This window comes from Leptidea sinapis, chromosome 15 (assembly GCF_905404315.1).
Source record: "Leptidea sinapis chromosome 15, ilLepSina1.1, whole genome shotgun sequence".
NCBI lineage: Eukaryota > Metazoa > Arthropoda > Insecta > Lepidoptera > Pieridae > Leptidea > Leptidea sinapis.
In genome coordinates this window covers 950,632-972,282 of record NC_066279.1, presented here as the reverse complement: position 1 = coordinate 972,282, position 21,651 = coordinate 950,632, and the positions used below count along the sequence as shown (strand labels likewise).

Genomic DNA, 21,651 nt, shown 5'->3' with positions numbered 1-21,651 from the left:
GAACGCGAGAGGTCATGGGTGCGAGTCCCGTATCGTTCATAAAATACTGTTTTTAAGTTTAATTTGTGTAAAGCGGGCTTATACAATAATTTAAGCCGGTTAGGGTCGAAGTAAGTAATTAGAGAAGTTTATAATCGGTTTTGTTCTACTTTTTACGACTCCTATACGGTTTTATGTTTATTTATTTACATATTTGGGCAACTAACAATTACACTCTTTACATGCTTAAACTTAAAATATAATAATAATATGGATAAGAGTTAAATCACTTATAAGCTACCACAGCATTCATAATTTTTACTACGCTTATAGGACAGTAATTTTAACAAGTTATAAACTAAAATCTAATAATATTGTAATATATAATTTAAAATAAAAATTTTATTTGCGTTGTAAAAGTATCGTGGACTAAGACGGTTAAAAGTAGTTTTAAATCGAGAAATAAATCACCACTTGACCCCACGAGACGAGCGTACGGTATACATTTGGTAAGCACGTTAGTTAATAAATGATAGATACAAACCAGTTTTAGCTATTAATAGCAGTTTAAATTCAACCGATTCCATGCCTTAGTGTCAAGAGATTAGTGACGCATTAGCGGATGCGCTTAAGGCGAAGGGTAAAAACAAAAAATAGGTTGTAAATATTACTAAGAGAATTATTAATTGTAGGATTTTTTTTGCTTTAGGGATAAATATTAAATATTAATAAAGAATAAAATAAGTATTTCTCTTTTATCAGCACCCAATATTGTAACAATAAATAATACTAGTGTAAACCATGCAGCATGGTAACTTACTAAGAACAATAGTCACTGTTCAGGCATTATCTATAAATAAATTTAAATGTTTTATAAAAAAATGGCTCTGTCGTAAATCCTATTACTCCACAGCTGAATATCTAAATGATCGGACAGCCTGGGACAAGATTGTGATTATTTTATAGCGATAGAAATGACTGTACAATATTGTATATTTTTATTGAAAAGAGCGCAAAAAAAGAATGCTGGGAGAGTTTCTTGCGCCGCTTCGTCTCTCTCAGAGCGCCATTTGTTTCCGAAGCGGTAGCAGTATCCAGTATATTAGAGATGACATGAAAAAGAATTCTAAATGAATCAATTTTGAGAAAATAAATGTCTTTTATGCCTTTTAGTGTAACTTGTAGCGGTATTACAGCCAACACGAAATAGTGTGTCAACCAAAAGTGTAAAAATATGTAACCATGCTGAAACCTAACAGTGTAACATGTGATAGTGCGGCAACCAATAGTGTAACTGACATGTAAAAGTGATAAGTCAATGAGTCGATTATGACTGTAATGACTGAAGCTCGTAAGCTTGATTCGGAACATTATTACAAAGCGACAGTGTTTATAACATCATTATGGAAACGTACTTTTACATTTCGGCGGAAAAAGGTAAGGGGTTGATGATTTTTTTCTTGTTATTAATTGGCGAAATGAGCATAAAGTATATACATCTATGATATATGTATACATTAATCCCACCCGGTAGTCTTCTAATAAAAAAAAGTGTGTGCTTATGTATGCACGCAAGAAGTTATACTTCTTTCTCCTAACAAAGCAAAAATCCTCGAACTTATTTATTCCTCGTGCTATTCTGACTGAACTCAACGATGGATTTGACAATTATTTATTAAATAACAAATACGGATGTACGGGCTGTCGAAGAAAAAACATAACGAATATCCCAAACGTAAGAAAATTTTAGGAATCAACTTCACCCTGCCACGTTTGTGTTACAGTGATGCGCACGCATCTTAAAATTTCACTCTCATAATTTTTTCATAACGCGCCTAAAGAAGTATAACTTCAAAAAAATGTTCGCAATGCAAACAATTCTGTCAACCAAATGTGGTGAGCGGTCGCGTTATACTGAATGCTCATTGGTCAGGTAACAATCACAACGTATCGTGATTGGTCAGGTAGTAATCACGGCATATCGTAAAGCACAGCAAGTGGCTACTGTGGATTTATACAAAGATGTGTGTGTAATTTGGTATCTAAAGGATTTCGCCAGGATGCATTCAAGGATTGTAGACCTAAATTTACTTGTTGTAACCTAAAGCAGTATAATACAGCCGTTTGGGAACGCAAAAAATTTTTTTTAAATTTATCACCCTCTGTGAAATCAGACGTACCTGTACGTCAGTGCAGTTTTCAAGGAGCTTTCTTCCACGTACTACAAAGCTGTGGAATGATCTTCCTTGTGCGGTGTTTCCGGGACGATACGACATGGGTACCTTCAAAAAAAGCGCGTACACCTTCCTTAAAGGCCGGCAACGCTCTTGTGATTCCTCTGGTGTTGCAAGAGAATGTGGGCGGCGGTGATCACTTAACACCAGGTGACCCGTACGCTCGTTTGTCCTCCTATTCCATAAAAAAAACCCTTCATGAAATGTATGTTTTCAATAATGGACATCTGTCAGTTTCTACCAGTGCCTCTCCAAATAGTAAATCCTTGGACCAGATTCTACCTTCGTACAAATATCTTCTTCTGGCCTTCTTGTGTAACATTAAAAGCTAAATAAGCTCGTATCTGGTGTGCCTAAGCACGTGACCTGAATAGATTACCTCTTTTCTTTGATTGTCTGCATAATTTCGCGTTTCGATCCTCTCTCATTGGTCCTTCGATGCGTCCAGCTTATAGCCAACTTGCGTCTATATGCTAAGATGCCTCTACACATTTCCAGAGTTGCTCTTTGAGAGACCAGGCCTCACTTCTGTATAGATATAATATATAGAGTTTATAAGTACACAAATATATTTTAAGGCTGCCACTGCGAAGTACCTTTTTCCTTTTAAGGCGCTATAAGCGATTACAATGCTGTTTTTTTATTTCAGAGTCTCTGTCCCAGGTTTCATCATGATCCTATATTTACGCACCCGTTCCAATGCATTGCGTTTGACAGAAATCACTGGGCTTATAGCCTCTTCTTAAAGATTTTTTATGTTATAGATTGCCTTTGTATGGAAACATACAATTTAAATATAAAATTAATCTTATTTACCCAAAGAGAATCGCAGGCGGCGCAAATATTGGAACAACAGTATGTGCTATTTGTTGTGTGGCACGGGGCAAACAGTTGGCTTTCTGTATTTACATATGGTTTATGATATTAAAGTAATATTTGTATTTTAACAGGTGTTTTATCAATCTTTGGTAATAGACTTGTGTCTGTTACCAAATTTAATGCTTCGTTTTGTAGGCAGTAACTTGTATACTTCATTTGGAGTCGGGTCGGAGCTTCATTTATAAACCTTTTTGATAATCTAGCAATCTTGAAAAAAAAGAATGATAAAATTTGTTAGGTTGTTGTTGTAAAATTTTGGAGTCGATAGGGATCAAAAGGGTTAGAACTAATTTTTTATATGTCTAGTGATTACTATTGACAACTGTTCGGTTAGTACTAATTGGAAGGAATTAATAAAACAGAGGTTTTATATCATTAACAACATAAATAGCTGGCAGGTTAGTCTACAGTCTACACAATGGTACACCACAGTTCCAAATTTAAATTTTCGAATCATCCTCGCCTGTTGCCGGATCCAAAATATATACAGCATGGGCTGGCTGTACGATTGCATTTTTGCCTCTCTGTTGTCAACAGCTTTACCGAAAAATTGGTATGTGGATTGTATTACCAGTATTATTATTGTATTTTATTCCCAGTGGGAGACTCCTTTGTACAGGATGCTGGCTAGGTTATAGGTACCACCCGCCTATTTCTGTCGTGAAGCAGTAATGTGTAAACATTACTGTGTTTCGGTCTGTAGGGTGCCGTAGCTTGTGTAATTACTGGGCAATTAAGACTTAACATCTTATGTCTCAAGGTGACGAGCGCAATACTAGTACCGCTCAGAATTTTAGGGTTTTGCAATAATCCTGAGCGGCACTGCGTTGTAATCGGCAGGGCGTATCAATTATTATCAGTTTAACGCCTCGCTCTTCTCGTCCCTTATTTTCATTTAAAAATAAAATTAACTCGCCATCTAGGATCTGATAGATATCGAGATATATCTGAGCATGATGAACGGTATATTGTGTCCGTTTGTAAGGCTGAGATCTATAGAGTTAACATAGACTTTGCTCAGATTTTACTTACATAAAACTTTGCTGATTATGATAAAACGCGAACTTGACTTTTGCATTCGTATGTCTTAGCTTAAACTAAGTATAATTTCAGCTGTCAAATGACTATAAAAACACAATAAAAGATTATGCTAGGCACACACTTAGCTATGTTTTACGTGAGTAAAGTCTGAGCAAAGTCCTAAGCACGCTCTATACATCTCAGACTAAGAGTCGTCGTCACTTTAACTCTATTCAACTCTATTGAGGCTTGACTGTGAGCGATTCTGTTACTAGAAAAAGAGTGGGGTATCATGAACTGAAGCCTTTCCTATCAGCTTATGGCCTTAAATTAACGGAAGGTCCCTGAAGAGCACGCCTTACCTTTGTTTGCGAGCACTTTAATTGGTCATTCCTTCAATCGAGCAAAGTTCTCTTTAGCGATGAGTGCAAGATCATGTTGTATGAACGGAAAAAATAAAGAATTACGAAGAGAGGGAGAGCTTATCGCACAGTGCTGATAGAAATAAAAGGGGAAAGTTGTCGATTAATGGATGGTTAGGAAAAACAGAGAAATTAACTTGCTTCTGTATCTGTACTTCACTTATCGTCAATTTTGTCACATTATATCGAAATAAGTAATACTTACTTCTTACTTACTTATATATATTCCTGTATCCCATAGTTGAGGTAGAGGACATCCACAGTGCATCTCCATCGCGATCGGTCCTGAGCATCTCTCATAATTTCACTCCAAGTCTTTCCGATGTTTTTCGCTTCGTCAATGATAGTCCACCGCATTTAACGGACGCGTGTGCGTTTTCATTGAGGGTTCCAGTCTAGGGCTTGCCTCGTTATATAGTTGGGATCTCTCCGGAGTGTGTGGCTTATCCAGCTCCATTTACGGCGTTTTATCTGTTGGTCGATTGGGACTTCATGACAGCGTTGCCAAAGATGATCGTTGGAAATTTTGTCGGGCCAGTGAATGCCGAGGATATTTCGAAGGCATCATAACACAATTGCTAATTAAAATTAATTAATATATGCAACGTTAACATTCGTTAAACGATACCTTAAAAAACCGCAGTTAACTCGTTTATTAGTTTTTGTTTAATTTAATAAAAACGTTAGACACATTCAAAACTATCTTTCAGAGGTGTTTTGATACTTTTGATGAGAAATGTATTGGAAATATCAATTTCATCTAGACTAAGTTCGAAATGTGCATATGTATTTCACGACCCTCTTTTTGTAGGCAGTGGTTCATTGCCCTGTTGGAATCTATTTAGTAAGCGTTACTATAACCATATATTTGAATAAAAACAACACAGCTGGGCGAGGAAAAGTAAAAATACTGCTAAACTGTTATCACTTATATTTTTTATTGCGCTCAATTAAAAAAAACAGTTTATAACAACTGCACACTCAAGGCACCACACAGTTTTAATTAACACCTATCGCTTGACTGCTTACGTATGATAGGTATACATATATAGTTATTTCTTATAATATAAAGTTCGATTGAAATATAAAAATATTCGGTATGGTTTTCGCTTTTATAACAGAGGCTTTCTTAGAAGAAATATTTATTTAGCCAGATAAATTAATTTAGGGAAGTGATAAAAAATATTTTAACAAGATTTTTATCAATACTATAATTCTTACCTGGTAAGGATTTTGTTATCAATATTACTGGCATATTACATTTATTTTCCAGATCCATATTCACTACTTCGAATAAAAACTTAATTCTTTTTTTTGCATTTTATCTTTTCTATTAAGATATTAAATAAATATTAGGCCCTGTTCCCCTTTGACCTATGAATTCAATTTAAACTATATTTTTTTAAATTTGCTTTCAGGAGGACGACCGGTTCGCAAACTACAAAGGCGTCCGCGACATTACCATCAAAAAGGTAATTTATCATCATAAGATTACCTTATTTTGAATAGTTTTATATTAGCGTATTCAAAACACAGTTTTAAAACTATGTCTAGTCATTATTGGTACCTTTAAGAAACGGTGAATTCGTTGGAAGACTCCATAATAGCATCGACTAATAATATTTCCTCTGGTGTTGCAAGTAGACAAATAAATAATAAACAAATCCATACTACAAGGGTCTTCTTCTCCAAAAATGTAATGTAATAACAGTTGATAGTAAATGCAGCTACGTTATGTTCTTTAAAGTTATATCCCTTAATTCTAGGGTTCAATGTAGGAAGATACTCCCAAAAGTAAGAGATATCAATTAAAAAAAAGCGTTCTGTCAATGCTTATTATTTTACGTGTAGCAAAAGATTGCTTATAATTAGGACGATTTGAGTGAATGTATCAGAAAGCTATTGAAACAAGCTATAAGACCATTTAAAATAAACCATGTTTTAAACAAAGTAAGGGTCAGAACTTGGTGAAAGAGTAGGGTGCCATACGCCACACTCGGTTTTGGTGTATCAGAAAAATCTAGTGGCCTGTGGCACTGCCGATTTGGGAAGGTTTATTCTATGCCGAACGTTTACAGGAGCGTGGCCAGATTCATGGCTCAGTTTTGCCGAACTCCATACTTCCATCACGTGCTTCAAATCTATCATTCTTTACAACTGGATGTGAAGCTTTCACAGTGTGGTTTCCCCCAAAATCCTTCCTAAAGTGGGAAACTTCCTTCCTATAAAAATTCCTAAACTTGTTGAAGGGTTTTTCCAGGTCAATACGACAGAAATCGAACTCTTAATCCAGTCTGTGAGTTAATGCATTACCAGAGGATGCATGATTGCACGAGGTGATCACTCACTACCGGACAGCCTACGTTAACTACACGTTTTTCCATATATTCAAAAATAATTTAAAAGGTTATTTTATTTTAATGCAGCCTAATTTCTTAACTGTATACTCTTTATAATAAAAATGCTCTGTTCTTTTCAGGGTCCTGCTGGTCTGGGCATCATGATAATAGAAGGACGGCATACGGAAGCTGGTCGTGGTATATTCGTGTCCGATCTTCAAGAAGGAAGCGCTGCAGAACAGGTTAGATAGACCCTTTCAGCTCATAGACAAGCAAGTCCTCTCTAATTAAGCCGGCTTAAGCCTTTGGCACTCCGTAAATTAGGGTCTCTCTGCATCTCTTACCATAGCTTAAGGTAACACATATAAAACTATATTACGAACATTTATGGGTATTACTTGGGTGTATGCATACAGTTTTACCATTCAGCTTGCACTACTTGATTTGATTTATTTATTTATTCATTAAAGATATAATGTAACATTACAGATTAAATCTAAAGCGTTACAAAGATATTATACTAAAGAAAAAAAAACAATGAAAATTACTAGTTATCTACTATCTATTACTATCTTATTTTATAGAGCTTACAGGCATCATACTCTCAAATCTTTTCTTACATTCTTTGACCAAACATTCAATCGAGCTGGCAAATAGATCACACTGTGGTACTACCTCAAGTACAGAATTTAGAAGACAGCTGGCTCGTATTACAGGCGTGTGCTTATGCGCTTGAGTGCGTGCAGGTGGCTGCGCTAATAGTGCGTGTCGCCGCGCGCGTACGTACGAGATCGGTACAAAGAAACGCAAAAAAACTATTATGCATGTCAAAAAACAACCACCCGATTTTTAAAGAACTTCATAAAATAATCATCTTCCATCTAAAGTTTACCCGAATCGATCCTCTTAGGCACTTTCGTAGGAATTAATTAAGTAAATAAGGTAATAAGTGATATAGCTGCGTTTAACATATCGTCTCTCGGGTGACTTTTAGTCTACCAGCGAATAAGTAGTGATTTAGTATTAATAGGAACGGCGGAGGAGAAGCTACGCGAAAATATGGAGTGTGTTCATTAAAATTCATCGGTGAATCTTTTTTAAATACAATTATTGGCAATCTTATTCGCATTGCTATCATTTTGCACACCATTGCTGCATAAGTATCTCAATATCCTGAGTGATGCAAGCGTACACAACAATGTATGTTACATTGCCGATTTATTTCGACATTATCGATAGTCATCCCAGAATAAATACACATTTATAGCATTACTATTACCTTCTTATTTAGATTTCTATGGGCACCTCCAAAATGAGTGAATATTACTCTCACCTCACAGGCCGGCGATGCATCTTTAGATTTCTGGTATTGTGGCCAAAAATACTTTTGATAGTTCTGAGTTCCTCAGCAAAATTAAAGTGAATGTCCCTTCTCGTAGCCTTTGGAAACCTGTTTTGTTTAGCATCGAGTCCAACCACACTAACCACCAGAAAAATAGTTTTTTTCCTTCTTGAGAAGGTTTAACAAGCCGGTCGTTTTCCCTCCAGTTCCTGAGATTTTTTGGATTGTATGTACATGCTTTTACAACATGATCCCAGAAAATGTACAAAACAAAATATGTGTTACGAAACTCATAATAATTGTTATGAAATGTTTTGTGGTAAATATTACTATAGCGTAAAATATGACTTTATTAATGATAAACCACAGATTGGAAATGACGCTCTAAGGCTATTTAAAAATAAATTATTGTACGATATTATATTGTAATGAAATTTTATTTAAAAAAAGCCCTCTGAGTTTCTTGTTTGTTCTTCTCAGGTCTGAGGCATAGTTTTTCGAATGAGTGGAAAGTTTTTGGCGATTATTAAGTGATTTAAATCCTATTTTAAGTAAAAATCTTTGAATTTGAATATTCACTTTTGGGGCTATTCTCGGAGTTTCCCTGCGGGATTGAATCAGAAATGATCCATTGTAACCAAAGTCACCGGCATAGCCAAAATGATTGCGAAACTGAAGTAGCAGTGGGAAGGGCACATAGTTCAACGGATAGATGGCAGTAAAGACCTCGAATGTCGACCACGTGCCTGAAGACGCAGTGTTGGTAGTCGCCCCACAATATGAACCGAGCGACGGTCTGGTCAAGATTACCGGAAAACGTTGGATGAGGGCAGCGCAGGACCGATCTTCGAGGAAATCTTTGGGGGAGTCCTTTGTCCACCAGTGGAAGTCTTCCGGCTGATGATAATGATGATTCACATTTGAATACTCATGCCCACATCAAGTTAATGTTAGACAACTGAAATTTTGGCGTGTGTGTATTATTATGATACCAAGATAGCTAATTCAAAAATGAACAATAAAAGTATTTAAAAAGTACACACTGTTGGTCGAGTCTCACCAGTTTTGTAAGCCTTAAGGAAATAACGAGTTTCAATTAAACTCAATATTATGTTCATCTGTCTAGTTCATACAATGTTTATGTAATAATATTTGTTTTATTTCAGGCTGGCCTGAATATCGGAGATATGATTCTTGCAGTGAACAGGGACTCTCTCCTAAGTTGTACTTATGATGCAGTAAGTATTGTCATTTACATAACAACCTCAAGTTTACTATCTCACAAGTGTTCATTAACCCACTAACCCGTATAGTACATAACGTTTTTCATTACAGTTTTATAAAATAGTAAAAAACAAATCAAAGCATTAAATATTATGTTAATTGCTACATTCAGAATATGGACTTTGGACTTTTTTACTTCGGATATCCAGCCTATTCGACTTTTGACAATAATTGTTTATGTGAGAATAATTCAATTATAACTGGTTGTTAAATATAATAAACAACCCTTAGATAATTTAAGCGTCTAGATAGAGTCTCTTGCTATTAGACAATAGATAAAAAAGGAATATTACTTTAGAGAGCGAAGACAAGCTACGTCTTACACTCGCATTTTGTATGACACTTTGTGTTAATGTGTGTGAATTATTCAAAATAGAGGTTAGTTCTAAAGTCTATTTTTTTCAACGTTTTCACAGCTGTCGTAGTCTATCTAGATGTACAAATGATCTAAGAAACAACCATTTAAATTTTTTTTGATAATTCAATACTATGATGTTTGGAATCATTCATTTCTCGTATGAAAAGTCTTTGCCCCTAACCTTTTTAAATAGACTTATAAATATTAGATTTAATTTAATATTTAAATTATGTTGTGTGTCCTTGTAAAAGGAAGATGCTTTCGCAATATATTTAAATTTCGAATCAAAATTATAGAGTCTAAAAGTTTGCCATATTTAACAACTGTTTAGGAAAGTATTTTATGAAGCCAAAACTTTTTTCTTTCAGGCGGCAGCGAAGTTGAAACAAACGGAGGGTGTAGTCACCTTAACAGTCTGCAGCCCTAACAAGAAGGACTCGGATAACGCTGAAGACGGCGGTAAGATTTCACTATGAGCATTTATTTTATAGTTTTAGTGAAATTTTGAAACAAAACCTAAAGCTGGAAGAAAAGGAAACTGTCTGCCCGAACAAGCATTTACCTAATTGTAATCAAATGTCCTGAAACCAGTAACAAACGTAAACTTTTTATGTCTACTACTCGGTTAAGCCGAGTTAATAAGTCTTTGGTTCATCCCAGAAAATGTAAAGAATTGATAACAAACGTTTGTGTGGTTAATAACATAATTTACTTTCTTTGTAATACCACAGATTGGGAATGAAGCGACTGCCTGTTAATAAATTTTATTGCAGGATTTGTATTGTAACGTTATTTGCTCGCTTGCTAAGTTTCTTACGCATCTTGTTCTCATGTCTGTGGCATACATTTTTAAATGGCTAGTTTTTGACGTTCTCTAAGTGATTTTAAATTCTGTTTTGAATAAAAATATTTGTCAATTTAGAAGTAATTATTGCCCACTTACATTTATCTGTCTTTAATAGGAAATATGCATTCATTTTTGTAGTAAAGAAGATAATGTTTTGTTATTATAATTTTTTTGTAGTGAATACTTCTGAACGCGTGTTTAGCCTCTGCGCTGAATTGAGTTGAGGAAGCGTGACCAACTTCCAAAATTTATCAAAGTAATTTATACACAATAAGTGATGATCCGGTTGACCCTCGCGTCTCTCTTCTAGTTCTTATGAATAAACCCCATTTTTAACCGACTTCGAAAAGGAGGAGGTTCTCAATTCGCTGAGTTTTATGATCCGATTTTCATAATTCAACTTTGGTATGAGACCGAATGTTTGCCATTTGGTTACATAAAAATTAGACATTGTTTGAACCAGTAGTTTTCATTTAATGAATATTTTTGTTTACTTGGATGATGTTATTATAGTTTAAGTATGTTTAAATACTATTATTTTTATGTGCTACCTATTGATAGGTTTGAAATCGATACCAAGACAAATGTAATAGCAGGTACCTACACTCTCCACGCGTGACTTTGAGCAGGATAGCTTCGCCTAGACTCTAGAACAATACAACCCAAGCGGGAAGGCACCGAATTTAACTCTATCAGAAGGTAGCACGTTGTTTTTTTACTTTTCAGTTTTTGAAGTCGGTTTTTTTAAACGTAGTTCTTTTTTTCAAAGTAACTCTTTGGAAAATATTTTTCTCTCTATAGAGATATAATGTATATGGGTTATGCCTATTATGTTTACTTTATCAACAAAATAGTTGTTATTCCTATAATAAACCTTGCATGGATGAAGTTTTTACTTCTGTTGTCCGGTGAACACATGCCGTTTTTTGTATATTTTTTTATGTTTATAAAATCAACACTGTCTTGTTTACAGCGAGTGGTCAGGCGGGAGCTACAACTCCAAAACCGGCACCTTCTCCTGCTAAGCGTAAGTATTTTACAACGTTTAATTATTATGTGTCTGTGTGTATTAAAGCGTCTAAATATTCCACTAAGAATTTGTAATTTTTTAACAGTTTTTTAAATGAGTCCCTAAGATTATCAATACATCAAACGGATGACAGGCTGGCGTTTTAAAGGATATTGCTCTCATCTTTAGTCTGGTGCAAGCCGACTGCAAAGCTTGTGTTGGCGTTGCGAAGATAATATGGTTATATTCTTTTTATGAAAATAAGGGACGAGAGGAGCAAAACATTCAGCTGATGGTAATTGATACGACCTGCCTTTTACAATACAGTGCCGCTCAGGATTCTTGAAAAACCCATAAATTCTAGAGGCATTATAATTGTGCTCGTCACCTTGAGACATAAGTTGTTAAGTCTCATTTGCCCAGTAATTTCACTAGCTACGGGGCCCTCCAGATCGAAACACAGTAATGTTTACACATTACTCGCGTCGTTATGGTACCCATAATCAAGCATAATTGCTCCTTTGTCTCGTTTATCACTGGAATTGATCCCTTTGGATCTACTATTTCACCTGATGCCCAATTCTACTAAAGCAGCAAGAGACACTAACTTAAACATCATCCTCACTTTTAGATATTTGGCGTTCTTCTACAGTTTTCAGAGTAATTTCATCCAAGTATAAACAAACTGTGAAAGAACTTGGCGCATTAACATTTCATAGGTACCTTCAAATATACTCCCCATCCCCCAAAAAATATCCTCATTTAAAAGGCTGGCAACGCTTTGGTGTTACAAATATCCATGAATGTTGTTGCCAACCACCTCCCTGCCATCACTCATCGTTTTTTTGAAGTGAAAACTTCTGCATCGTTGTGATTTGAAATTCGATTAAACGAAAAAGTGCGACAGTAAAAAGAGACAGACACATAAATTCATAAGATAAAATGAGATAGGAATATTATGCATTATACAGTGCTTTGGTACCAGGCGAACATAGTAGAAGAAGAGATTGTCTTATGTAAGATGCGAGAATACCTTCATATATTCTGACGTATTAATACATAGACATCAGGAGGACATAAATATGGTAGCGGTGATAGTAATGCGTTTCGTAACAGTGTCATCCTAGGAGTAACAGGACTTCATATCAAAACTTTGACATAAGTATCAGAATAAAGAAGAAATGCATCAATAATAATTTATTTGTTTCTATATTTCCAGCGGAACCACCCGCCGATCCAGCTACGGCTCAAATCCGACCCAACCAAGACACAGTTATAGAAATCAATTCAAATAATGAAGTGTTGGGTATATTATTATTAGGAGGCAGTGATACTTTAATAAATGTGAGTATAATCCAATAATATGAGAATTTTTGTGATCTGTGTTTAAAAAAAAAGATTTTCGATAATGGGCTATGTTAACTAAACCACTTATCAGAGAGTCAACGATAAGTAATTATCACCGCGTCGCATGAAGTTTAGGTCGTTATACTACGAGTTTTAATGGCTGAGATCTAAAGAGCGTACTCAGAATTTGCTCAGACTGTACTTACGTAAAACTCCTACGTACAGAAACAGTAATTGGCCTGTCTTATTATTTCTTATTAAATAAATTGTTTTTCACTTCTCATGCTCTGAAATTGCTACTTTGTGCACGATATAAGCTGCACAAAATCGATGTTTGTACACAAGTGCATTAACGTATCTATTCATATATGTATCTATATTAAGGCAAAGAAAATGAGCCATACAGCCAAAAACAATAAAAAGTTCAGAGATAGAATTTGTTATTTTTTAATATTTACTTTAATTTATTTGCCTCATGTGTTTTTTAAGACATAAAAGATATTAAAATATAAATTAAAATAGGGTAGGTTATTTAATTAATTAAAAAAAATATATATTACCAAATTAATTCAATAGTAGGCTGTATAGATCTGGAGCCCAAGCCTAATATCAATATCGTAAGATTTAAAAAAAAAAGCGGCGGGAAACAGGTCAAGTTTTTTCGTGCGTTTATTAATTTCTTCATATTTGCTAAAATTGTTAAAAATGTCCATGTTATACTTCTGCTTTATTTCCTCGCAATCAAAATGAAAAGCAGAGTTTATAACTCGTCCACAAAACCTTTTTATCTTTGACATTATTATCAATAAAGTTGGTCGGTTAAGTCTCGGATAAAAATGGTTCCTTTTGTGCACTCGTTGTAAAATCTACTATTGTCTCGTTGCGACATAATAATTTTATTATCACAATTAACTAGATTCCTTCAAAATCAAAAATTCCTGCGATCAAAATTGTATTGGATGTTCAATTCTTCTATTAAAATAATAATTCTATGAAGAGATATTAAGAACCGTTGTAACTTTATAAATATTTGTTGTCTTCTCGATAGCTTATTTTGAATACCAACAATGCCTGAACTTTATGGTATATTTCAATTTAAAATACAGATATTTAATATTTCAAACATCATGATTTTGCTGGAGTGTATAGAAACAAACATAGAAGAGTATTTATATTACAGGGTGCAGCGGCCGTGGTTCTAGATATTTACAAAAACGGTGTCATCGCTAAAGATGGACGACTCAAACCTGGAGACCAGATCAAAGACTGCAATGGTATCGCAATCACAAAGGAGATGTCGAATGAGAGAATCTCTCTGTCTATCAAGCAGAAGGCTCCCAAGGTTAGAAGTATATTTGTTACCAGATATCATATAGTAAAAAAAGTTTTATTCCTCGGTTAAATCTGTTATTTACTCTCAGATAACCATGCCCTCATTTCACCGACTATTTACCCTGAAAATAACAAAGTTATACGAGAGTAACTATTATAATATCATAATTTTTTAAGGAATAAGCCAGTTATTCCTCGGATAAAAACAAAATGGTGTCAAATTTTTATGTCAGCTGAGCGCACAGAGTACAATATAACTGAGCGACCAATGATTTATATTTATACTCATAAATTACAGAGAAAATATTACCGTTTGAGAACAAACAGCAAATAAAACACAAAGCAAAATAGACGTAATTTTAACACCACGAAATTTAACACAATATAAAAATTAACTTTAACACTAGTGCTAGATCTATTTAGGCTTATAACGAGGTTGGCACTGCCTAATTGCCTATATAATATGCACGCCCCTGGTTATGAGCCTTGTTAGACTGAAGTGTCTCATTAGATTCTCGTGCCAGAATTTGGCGAGTCAACATCTCGTGAGGATGTAGAGGTGAAGCACTTGAAGAATTGACTGAATCTTAGCGGAATTTATACTCAAGAACATTTGAATAATTATGGATTAATTATCTGTTTCAGTTAAAAATGTCAGTATTCAGACCAGAGCCGATAGCGTATGATGAAGTAGAAGTGGAGTTATCCAAGAAGTCCGGACGCCCGTTAGGGCTGGCGTGCGTTCAGCCAGTGGAGGGTACTGGAGTCTACTTGGGAGAACTGGTGCGTAGAATGATGGAAATTGTAGTCATAGATACTCGCTATAGCAGTAGAACTAACTGTACGTTCTGTGTTTGATGACGGGAGGCAATTTTTGAGTTTCGAGACCTTGAATTCATGGACCAGTGGTCCAGTATAACTCTCAAGCAAATCGCTTTCGAGCCGATCTCATTTATAAGTTTGTAAGGAGGTAATCTCCGAAAATAAAAATTGCAGAAGATTTCTTTACTACTTACGAATAAATAGCATTGTAGCAACAATTAGAGAAACATTCCGTTAAATTAAATAAATAATAATCGGGCAGGCGTCAAATACTTTTTGGTAAGGAAATTTCTTTAAATATATTCATTCATTCTTATGTTTTATGCATCACAATGAAACTCCACAAAAATGTAAGGACCGTTGCTGGCCTTTTAGATGCATTATTAACTCATATAGGCTGTCTATATGAGTTAAACATGCATCTCACGTACTTATTTTGTTCAGACGGTTTGCAAAACATGAAACTTACAAAAAATAATTCTTATTTTATTTTTAAATCAACGTCAATGTATAAAAAAAATATTGTCCTTTTCTTTACCTAATAACAGTCGATAATATATTTTTTAATCACACAAATATTGTCATAATCGTTACTTTAACTGTCAGTTTTCTCAATTCCAATGAAAGCCACTAATCTTTATAATAGTAGTCTGACTTTGAGTAGTATTTCAAAATTTAAAACGTCCAATGCCTATAAACTAAACAAACTTATTATTCGTAATAACAAACTTAACTACGCGAAGATTTAACAATATTCAATGGATGATTCAATACGGTAATTATTACCGTATTGAATCATGCTGTCAATATGAGTACTGACAACTCGAGGAAAGAGAGGGGCCGTATGGGATTCAGGGAGAGGGATTGAATACAAGCAAAGAGCATTCTTAATTCATACGTGTTATAAGTAAACCAGCTTCTTTTGAAGATAACCATATCGTATCAAGTAGAAAATTTGTTCCTCTCCATCGCGAACTTAAAAAATTAACAGCTATAATTTTGTAATTTTTCAGCTGCCTGGATCACCAGCGGAAGTAGACGGCCGTCTCCAGAGAGGTGACTTCCTCGTATCAGTTGACGGCAAGGATATGACGTCGGCAGATAGCGTCACAGCGGCAACAGCGCTCAAACTGTGCGGCAACAAAGTTCCCATTAAAGTGAAGAGGTTTAAGATTAGATAGATCTGCTTAATAGTCGCAACCTATTCCTGAATAGGTCAATTATTATGAACATCTTGGGAAAATAATTGGAATCTTTTAAAAATTTTGTAGAACGGCGGAACTGTGGCCTGGATAAAACTTTAGATGAACAAACAAGAGTTTTATTAATTTTTAACAAAAATAACGACATGTAGGACCAATGGTTTTGGTAGTGGTGAAATAAATTCAAATTTATCATTTGATCTTCAGCCAATAATAGCTATAATAGGCTAGTTTTAATTAGTGATTTGCAAAATTGAGAATGAATAGGTTATTGTAAATATAACTGATTATTATTTCGCTAATTATTGAAATGTTATGATGTGCCACTATTTGGAAACACGAGAACAGGTTCAGTCGTTGATAAAAGTAAAGAAGACTAGAAAAAACTGTTTATGATAGTCCAAACAGTTTCGAATAATTTTCGGATTAGCCTGATAATACTGAACACTCGAGATAACACTAACATTATATAAAACTATGACATTTATAATAGAAAATAATACAATAGTGCCGTTAATTTTAGCTAGATCGGATTGTTAGTTTTAGGAGTTTATAGTATAATATGCCTTAGGCCGAAATAGCCCCTCACATAGTATATACACTTCTATCAAATTAGCCTAAAACCTTGAGAAGTCGTCGACGATATCGGATAGTGAAGTGCCTACCTAATGCTATAAAGAACAGTCATTTATTTAAACCAATTGAGTTTCGATTTGAAAGGCACCTTTATAGTAAAATTACTGAGCTAATGAAACTTAATATCTTATATCTCAAAGTGACATATACAATTACAATGCCGCTCAAAATATGGGTTCAATCAAGAATGGACAACATGACAATGGACAATGAACAAGGCAGGACGTACTATCAGGTAAACATCTTGCTCGAATCATCACTTTTCTTATAAAAAAACAGGAATACTGTTAGGTAGTATTAACAGAAGCTGCATACTTCCACAATGTATATGATGAGATAAGTGGTAAAATGAAAAATGGATTAAGAGTATTTTATCCGAATTGAGGTTCGATAATTTTGGTTTTCATCGCGAGTAAAATGTATTCCAAATGTTCATAGGCAAAAATTGCTATCAACAGTGGGGACACCAGTCAATGAACTAAATAGCGAAACATGAAAAGGACAGTCATTCGTTACACGAGATAGGGAAAAAGAAGATACTAATTCGGGATTTTTGAAAATATTTTCAACGTGATATTTGATTCAGATATGCAGGTTCTTAAGTAACTCATTATTTACTATTTTAGCTATCACTGGACAAGCATTGCGCTGATCCGAGAAATTCAATTCATTAGTCAAACAAGGCTTTTTTGAGTACTTAGAGCTTCTTGATGGTATCAGTGTGAGTTCTAGTTCATCTTTCAACCACTCCGGGCCGTACCAGAAAGTTAGTAGCCTTTTTATATTTTGCTGCAGACTTTCGGGAGTGTGGATATTGGAGTATCTGTGTCCGTTGTTCGGTCACGCTCATGCAGTCCAAATGCACATGGTGTGGCCTTTCTACTGCTTTTTGTTATGTGAATTAGGCAAATTATTTTGACATGGGTACTACAAAGAGTGTATACTCTCCCATCTTAAAAGCATGCACCTCTCCTATAATTGCTCTGGTGGTGCAGGGAGGATTGCTTGCAGTGTTCAGATACCCCATACCCCCAATTTCTAGCTAGCTAGGATGTTAAACCCAGCCATACCATTATAGAAAATTTTAGTGTACACATGTAAATAGTGTAAATTATGCTAAAGTCGTCTACTTCGTTGTTGACATTGCTTTTGATGCCCTAAAGTGACTATAAAATGAGGATATATTCATTTTTATTTTACCAATTCGCACGACCAATCCAAATACACATAATATAAGAAAAAGCGTCATCTATTTGTAGAATCATTACGATCGATTACGATCCATGACGTTCTACACACATAAAAAGACATATCATTCGCAGTCTGACAGAGGAACGGTAAACATGTGCTTAATGTGTTGAACATTTTTCTCCCTAGTCGTGTGTCAACTGTCACTGTCCGAAGAACCCGTCTAAATTGAACATACTTGACCTGAAGTGAATAAATGTTTTACACTGCTGCTTACTCACCCAGAATACCTTAAACAACTGGAGTTAAATGGCAATGCATAGATAATATAGCAGTCGAAGCTTATTATAGTGTAATTTATGGCATGTATATTTCATTGTCTATTTCTTTTACGACGTGATTTATCTATATGAATAGAATGTCATTGATTATGCCACGCAAGCATGGAACTACAAGTGAAAGGATGGCATAATGTCGCAAAGCGAGAATATTTTATTCCAATTCCTTCTATATTATTCGTCTGTTGATCTTGTTTATTATTTATTACTTATTTTGTTGCATTATCTAAACATAACAATAAGTCGGTTACAATCAGAATAGATTTATTGTTTAAAAGTAATATTTCAGTTATATCTTCACCAAAACTAATTTTATCGTGAAAACTAATAATATACTTCCATATTTAAGGCCTATTAAGTAATCATCATTGAACACAGCGTTGAACTATTATTTTTACTGAAAATCTGTCCTTTCGGACTGGTATTTTCAATTATAACTAATTGATAATAAAACACTATTTAATTAGATTAAAAATAAAATTAAGTCTCTAATTAATATTACATTGAAAGCGTAGATTTATTCTAAATTGCTGTAAAAATATGTTATTACATTTATTTAACATAATTTATTGTTAATAGTTATAGAACTAGGTAATTCAGTGTAATATAGGATTTGTTTTACTTATAAAACATGAAGCTAAAATCTTTATAGTGTGTAACTTATAAGAATACTAGTACAATTTGTAGATGCTTGTATAGTCAGGTACCAGATGGATACTACAGTAGCGCCTTTTTCTATCGTCAAGTAGAAATATACAAGCATTATTGTGTTTCGGTTTAAAGTGCGACGTAGTTTGTCACATTACAAGCTTATGAGACTTAACATCTTATCCCTGAATTCACCATTGAAGAAGAACGCGATTAGAATTAAAAACACTTTGAACTAATCTTACGCCTGTAATCGAGTTTAAAGATTCAATTATGATTTCACCAACACAAACTAAACGCAGTTATAGGCTTAACGCGTTTAAATGCTAACCGCCGAATTTTCGGCTTCAACATATTTGATCGCGTTCAAGAGCTGTCACTGTCGCTACCATAATAGAACCATTGACATTTAACAATTTTGATTTTGTTAATATTTATCAATGATAGTTTTGACATGTATTTTATACATTCTAATGTTTTGGACAGCGTTAAAACTTGAATGCTTTTCAACATCGTACCTTTACTCATTACTTGGTAGCCTACCATAACCTGACAGTGGCGCAGTAGTAATAAAAAATAGAATATAATTTGTGAATGTTTAATCGAGATCAAGACTGGCATTTAAACTCGTTTACGTAAAACTGAGTTTCGTTGAACTCAGTTTGTCATTGGTGAAATCGGGGCTTATAATTCGAAGTGACGAACGTAATTTTGCGATGCTGCTTTAAGGTTTTACAAGAACCCTAGGCGGCACTGCCTTTTAATGGTTAGGGTATGTATCACTTACCATCACATGAATGTCTTGCCATCTCGTCACTTTATCTCGTAATAAAACCAAATGTAGATCATCAATTATTTTTTTATAATTGTAAACATTTTCTTAACTATTATTGTATCAACGTTATTGTGACGCGTTAAATTTGTAAACAAATTGCTTTTTAAATGAAAAATTTAAAATTTATAGTTTAGATAGATTTAGATAGTTTTAGTGTAGTTTAGAAATTTTTCAATTAATTTCTTAGCGAAGAAAACAATCAGTGATTAATTAATTATAAGTACAATGTTAATACCAAATTAGATGATAATGTATTAAATGAAGTGTAATTAAATATGCGCTTTTTATGTATTTTCTTATTTTAACCATCTCACAGAGTAAATGGAAGCTAATGCTGGTGTCAATGTATAAGTGGTAAATGTCTCATTGAATCTTTCAATGAGTTTGAGATAAATTTCTGATTATTCGATTTGCCTAAAAGATTTACCCGTAACCATTAACCGTAACCAGGGCTATCCCTATAACATTAACGTGTTGGTGGAAGTGACCCCGAATAAGCATGATTTTTATTATATAAGCTAATTATTTTAGTTATTCACCAGTAAGCTACCAAATTTCATACAGATAGCTATACTTAAAACCCTGATCTCAAACAAGCAGATCGCGACAGATCCTATACTATACCCTTCTTACTTACCCTGACCTTATAAGAAGTAAGCTTTCAGATCCCAATTTGTAATTTACTTAGTATAACTCTACTTCTTACAGCAATAAGCGGCAGATCCTATAACCACTGTACGCTATAATATTAAAGCATACTTACTCCACCTTCAAAGGTAGTTGACCTCTGTATTACGCCTGTATTCGCATTCCATCAAGTTCAATATAAAAAGATAAAGGTCTTTTTTCTGACCTTTTGGCTGCAACCAAAAAGCTTAGAAAGGCCTTAAAATATCGACCTTATTAAATAGTAGACTAGTATTTTTATCAGGTGTAGGCTTCTTTGCATAGGATACTTACTACTTGGGTCCCTCAGCGACGCTTTCATCTGACGTGAAGTAGTAATGTGTAAGCATTAGTCTTTTCCTTGCCTTTGTTTTCCTTTTCCTCAGTATTCGCCGGCCCGACAAAATTTCCTATGATCAACTTTGGCATCGCTAACATTTTGGCATCCCAATCGACCAACATATAAAACGCTGCAAGTGAAGCTGTAGTCGAAGCAAGCCTTAGATTGGAACAATCGAGGAAAATGCAAAGCAAACCTGGCGGAGGACAGTCGTTGACGAAGCGAAAGACATCGGAAAGACCTGGAGTAAAATTAAGGGAGTTGCTCTGGATCGATCGCGTTGGAGATGCACTGTGGATGCCCTCTGCCCCAACTAGGGGCTATCGGAACTTAAATTATTGAATGACTGTTTTTCGGTCTTTCGGTTTGAATTGCGCCGTAGCTAGGGAAATTACTGGGCTAATGAAACTTTACATCTTATGTTTTAAATTATATTATTATATTCAAGAATCCTGATCAGCGCTGCATTGTAATAAGCAGGACGTATCACCTTCAATCAGACGATCATTGTTCGTCTTACCACTCATTCTGACAAAAAAAAGACACACATTGTCAATGTAAATAATTCAGTCAGCCAACTGAGG

The 21,651-nt window shown here is 34.6% G+C and overlaps 1 protein-coding gene across 8 annotated transcripts in view; it reads left to right on the top strand.

The window, feature by feature from the left end:
- Positions 1–20,348, top strand: part of LOC126968379 (inactivation-no-after-potential D protein) — a 129,409-nt gene extending 109,061 nt beyond the window's left edge. For all 8 annotated transcript variants that reach the window (XM_050813374.1, XM_050813380.1, XM_050813379.1 and 5 more), the window contains 9 exons: positions 5,953–6,006; positions 7,014–7,115; positions 9,382–9,453; positions 10,226–10,316; positions 11,678–11,731; positions 12,933–13,057; positions 14,241–14,402; positions 15,038–15,175; positions 16,228–20,348. In XM_050813374.1, coding sequence (XP_050669331.1) covers positions 5,953–6,006; positions 7,014–7,115; positions 9,382–9,453; positions 10,226–10,316; positions 11,678–11,731; positions 12,933–13,057; positions 14,241–14,402; positions 15,038–15,175; positions 16,228–16,395 — 966 coding nt within the window. In that variant the 3' untranslated portion in view covers positions 16,396–20,348. The remainder of the gene's footprint in view (positions 1–5,952; positions 6,007–7,013; positions 7,116–9,381; positions 9,454–10,225; positions 10,317–11,677; positions 11,732–12,932; positions 13,058–14,240; positions 14,403–15,037; positions 15,176–16,227) is intronic.
- The last annotated feature ends 1,303 nt before the right edge of the window (positions 20,349–21,651 follow it).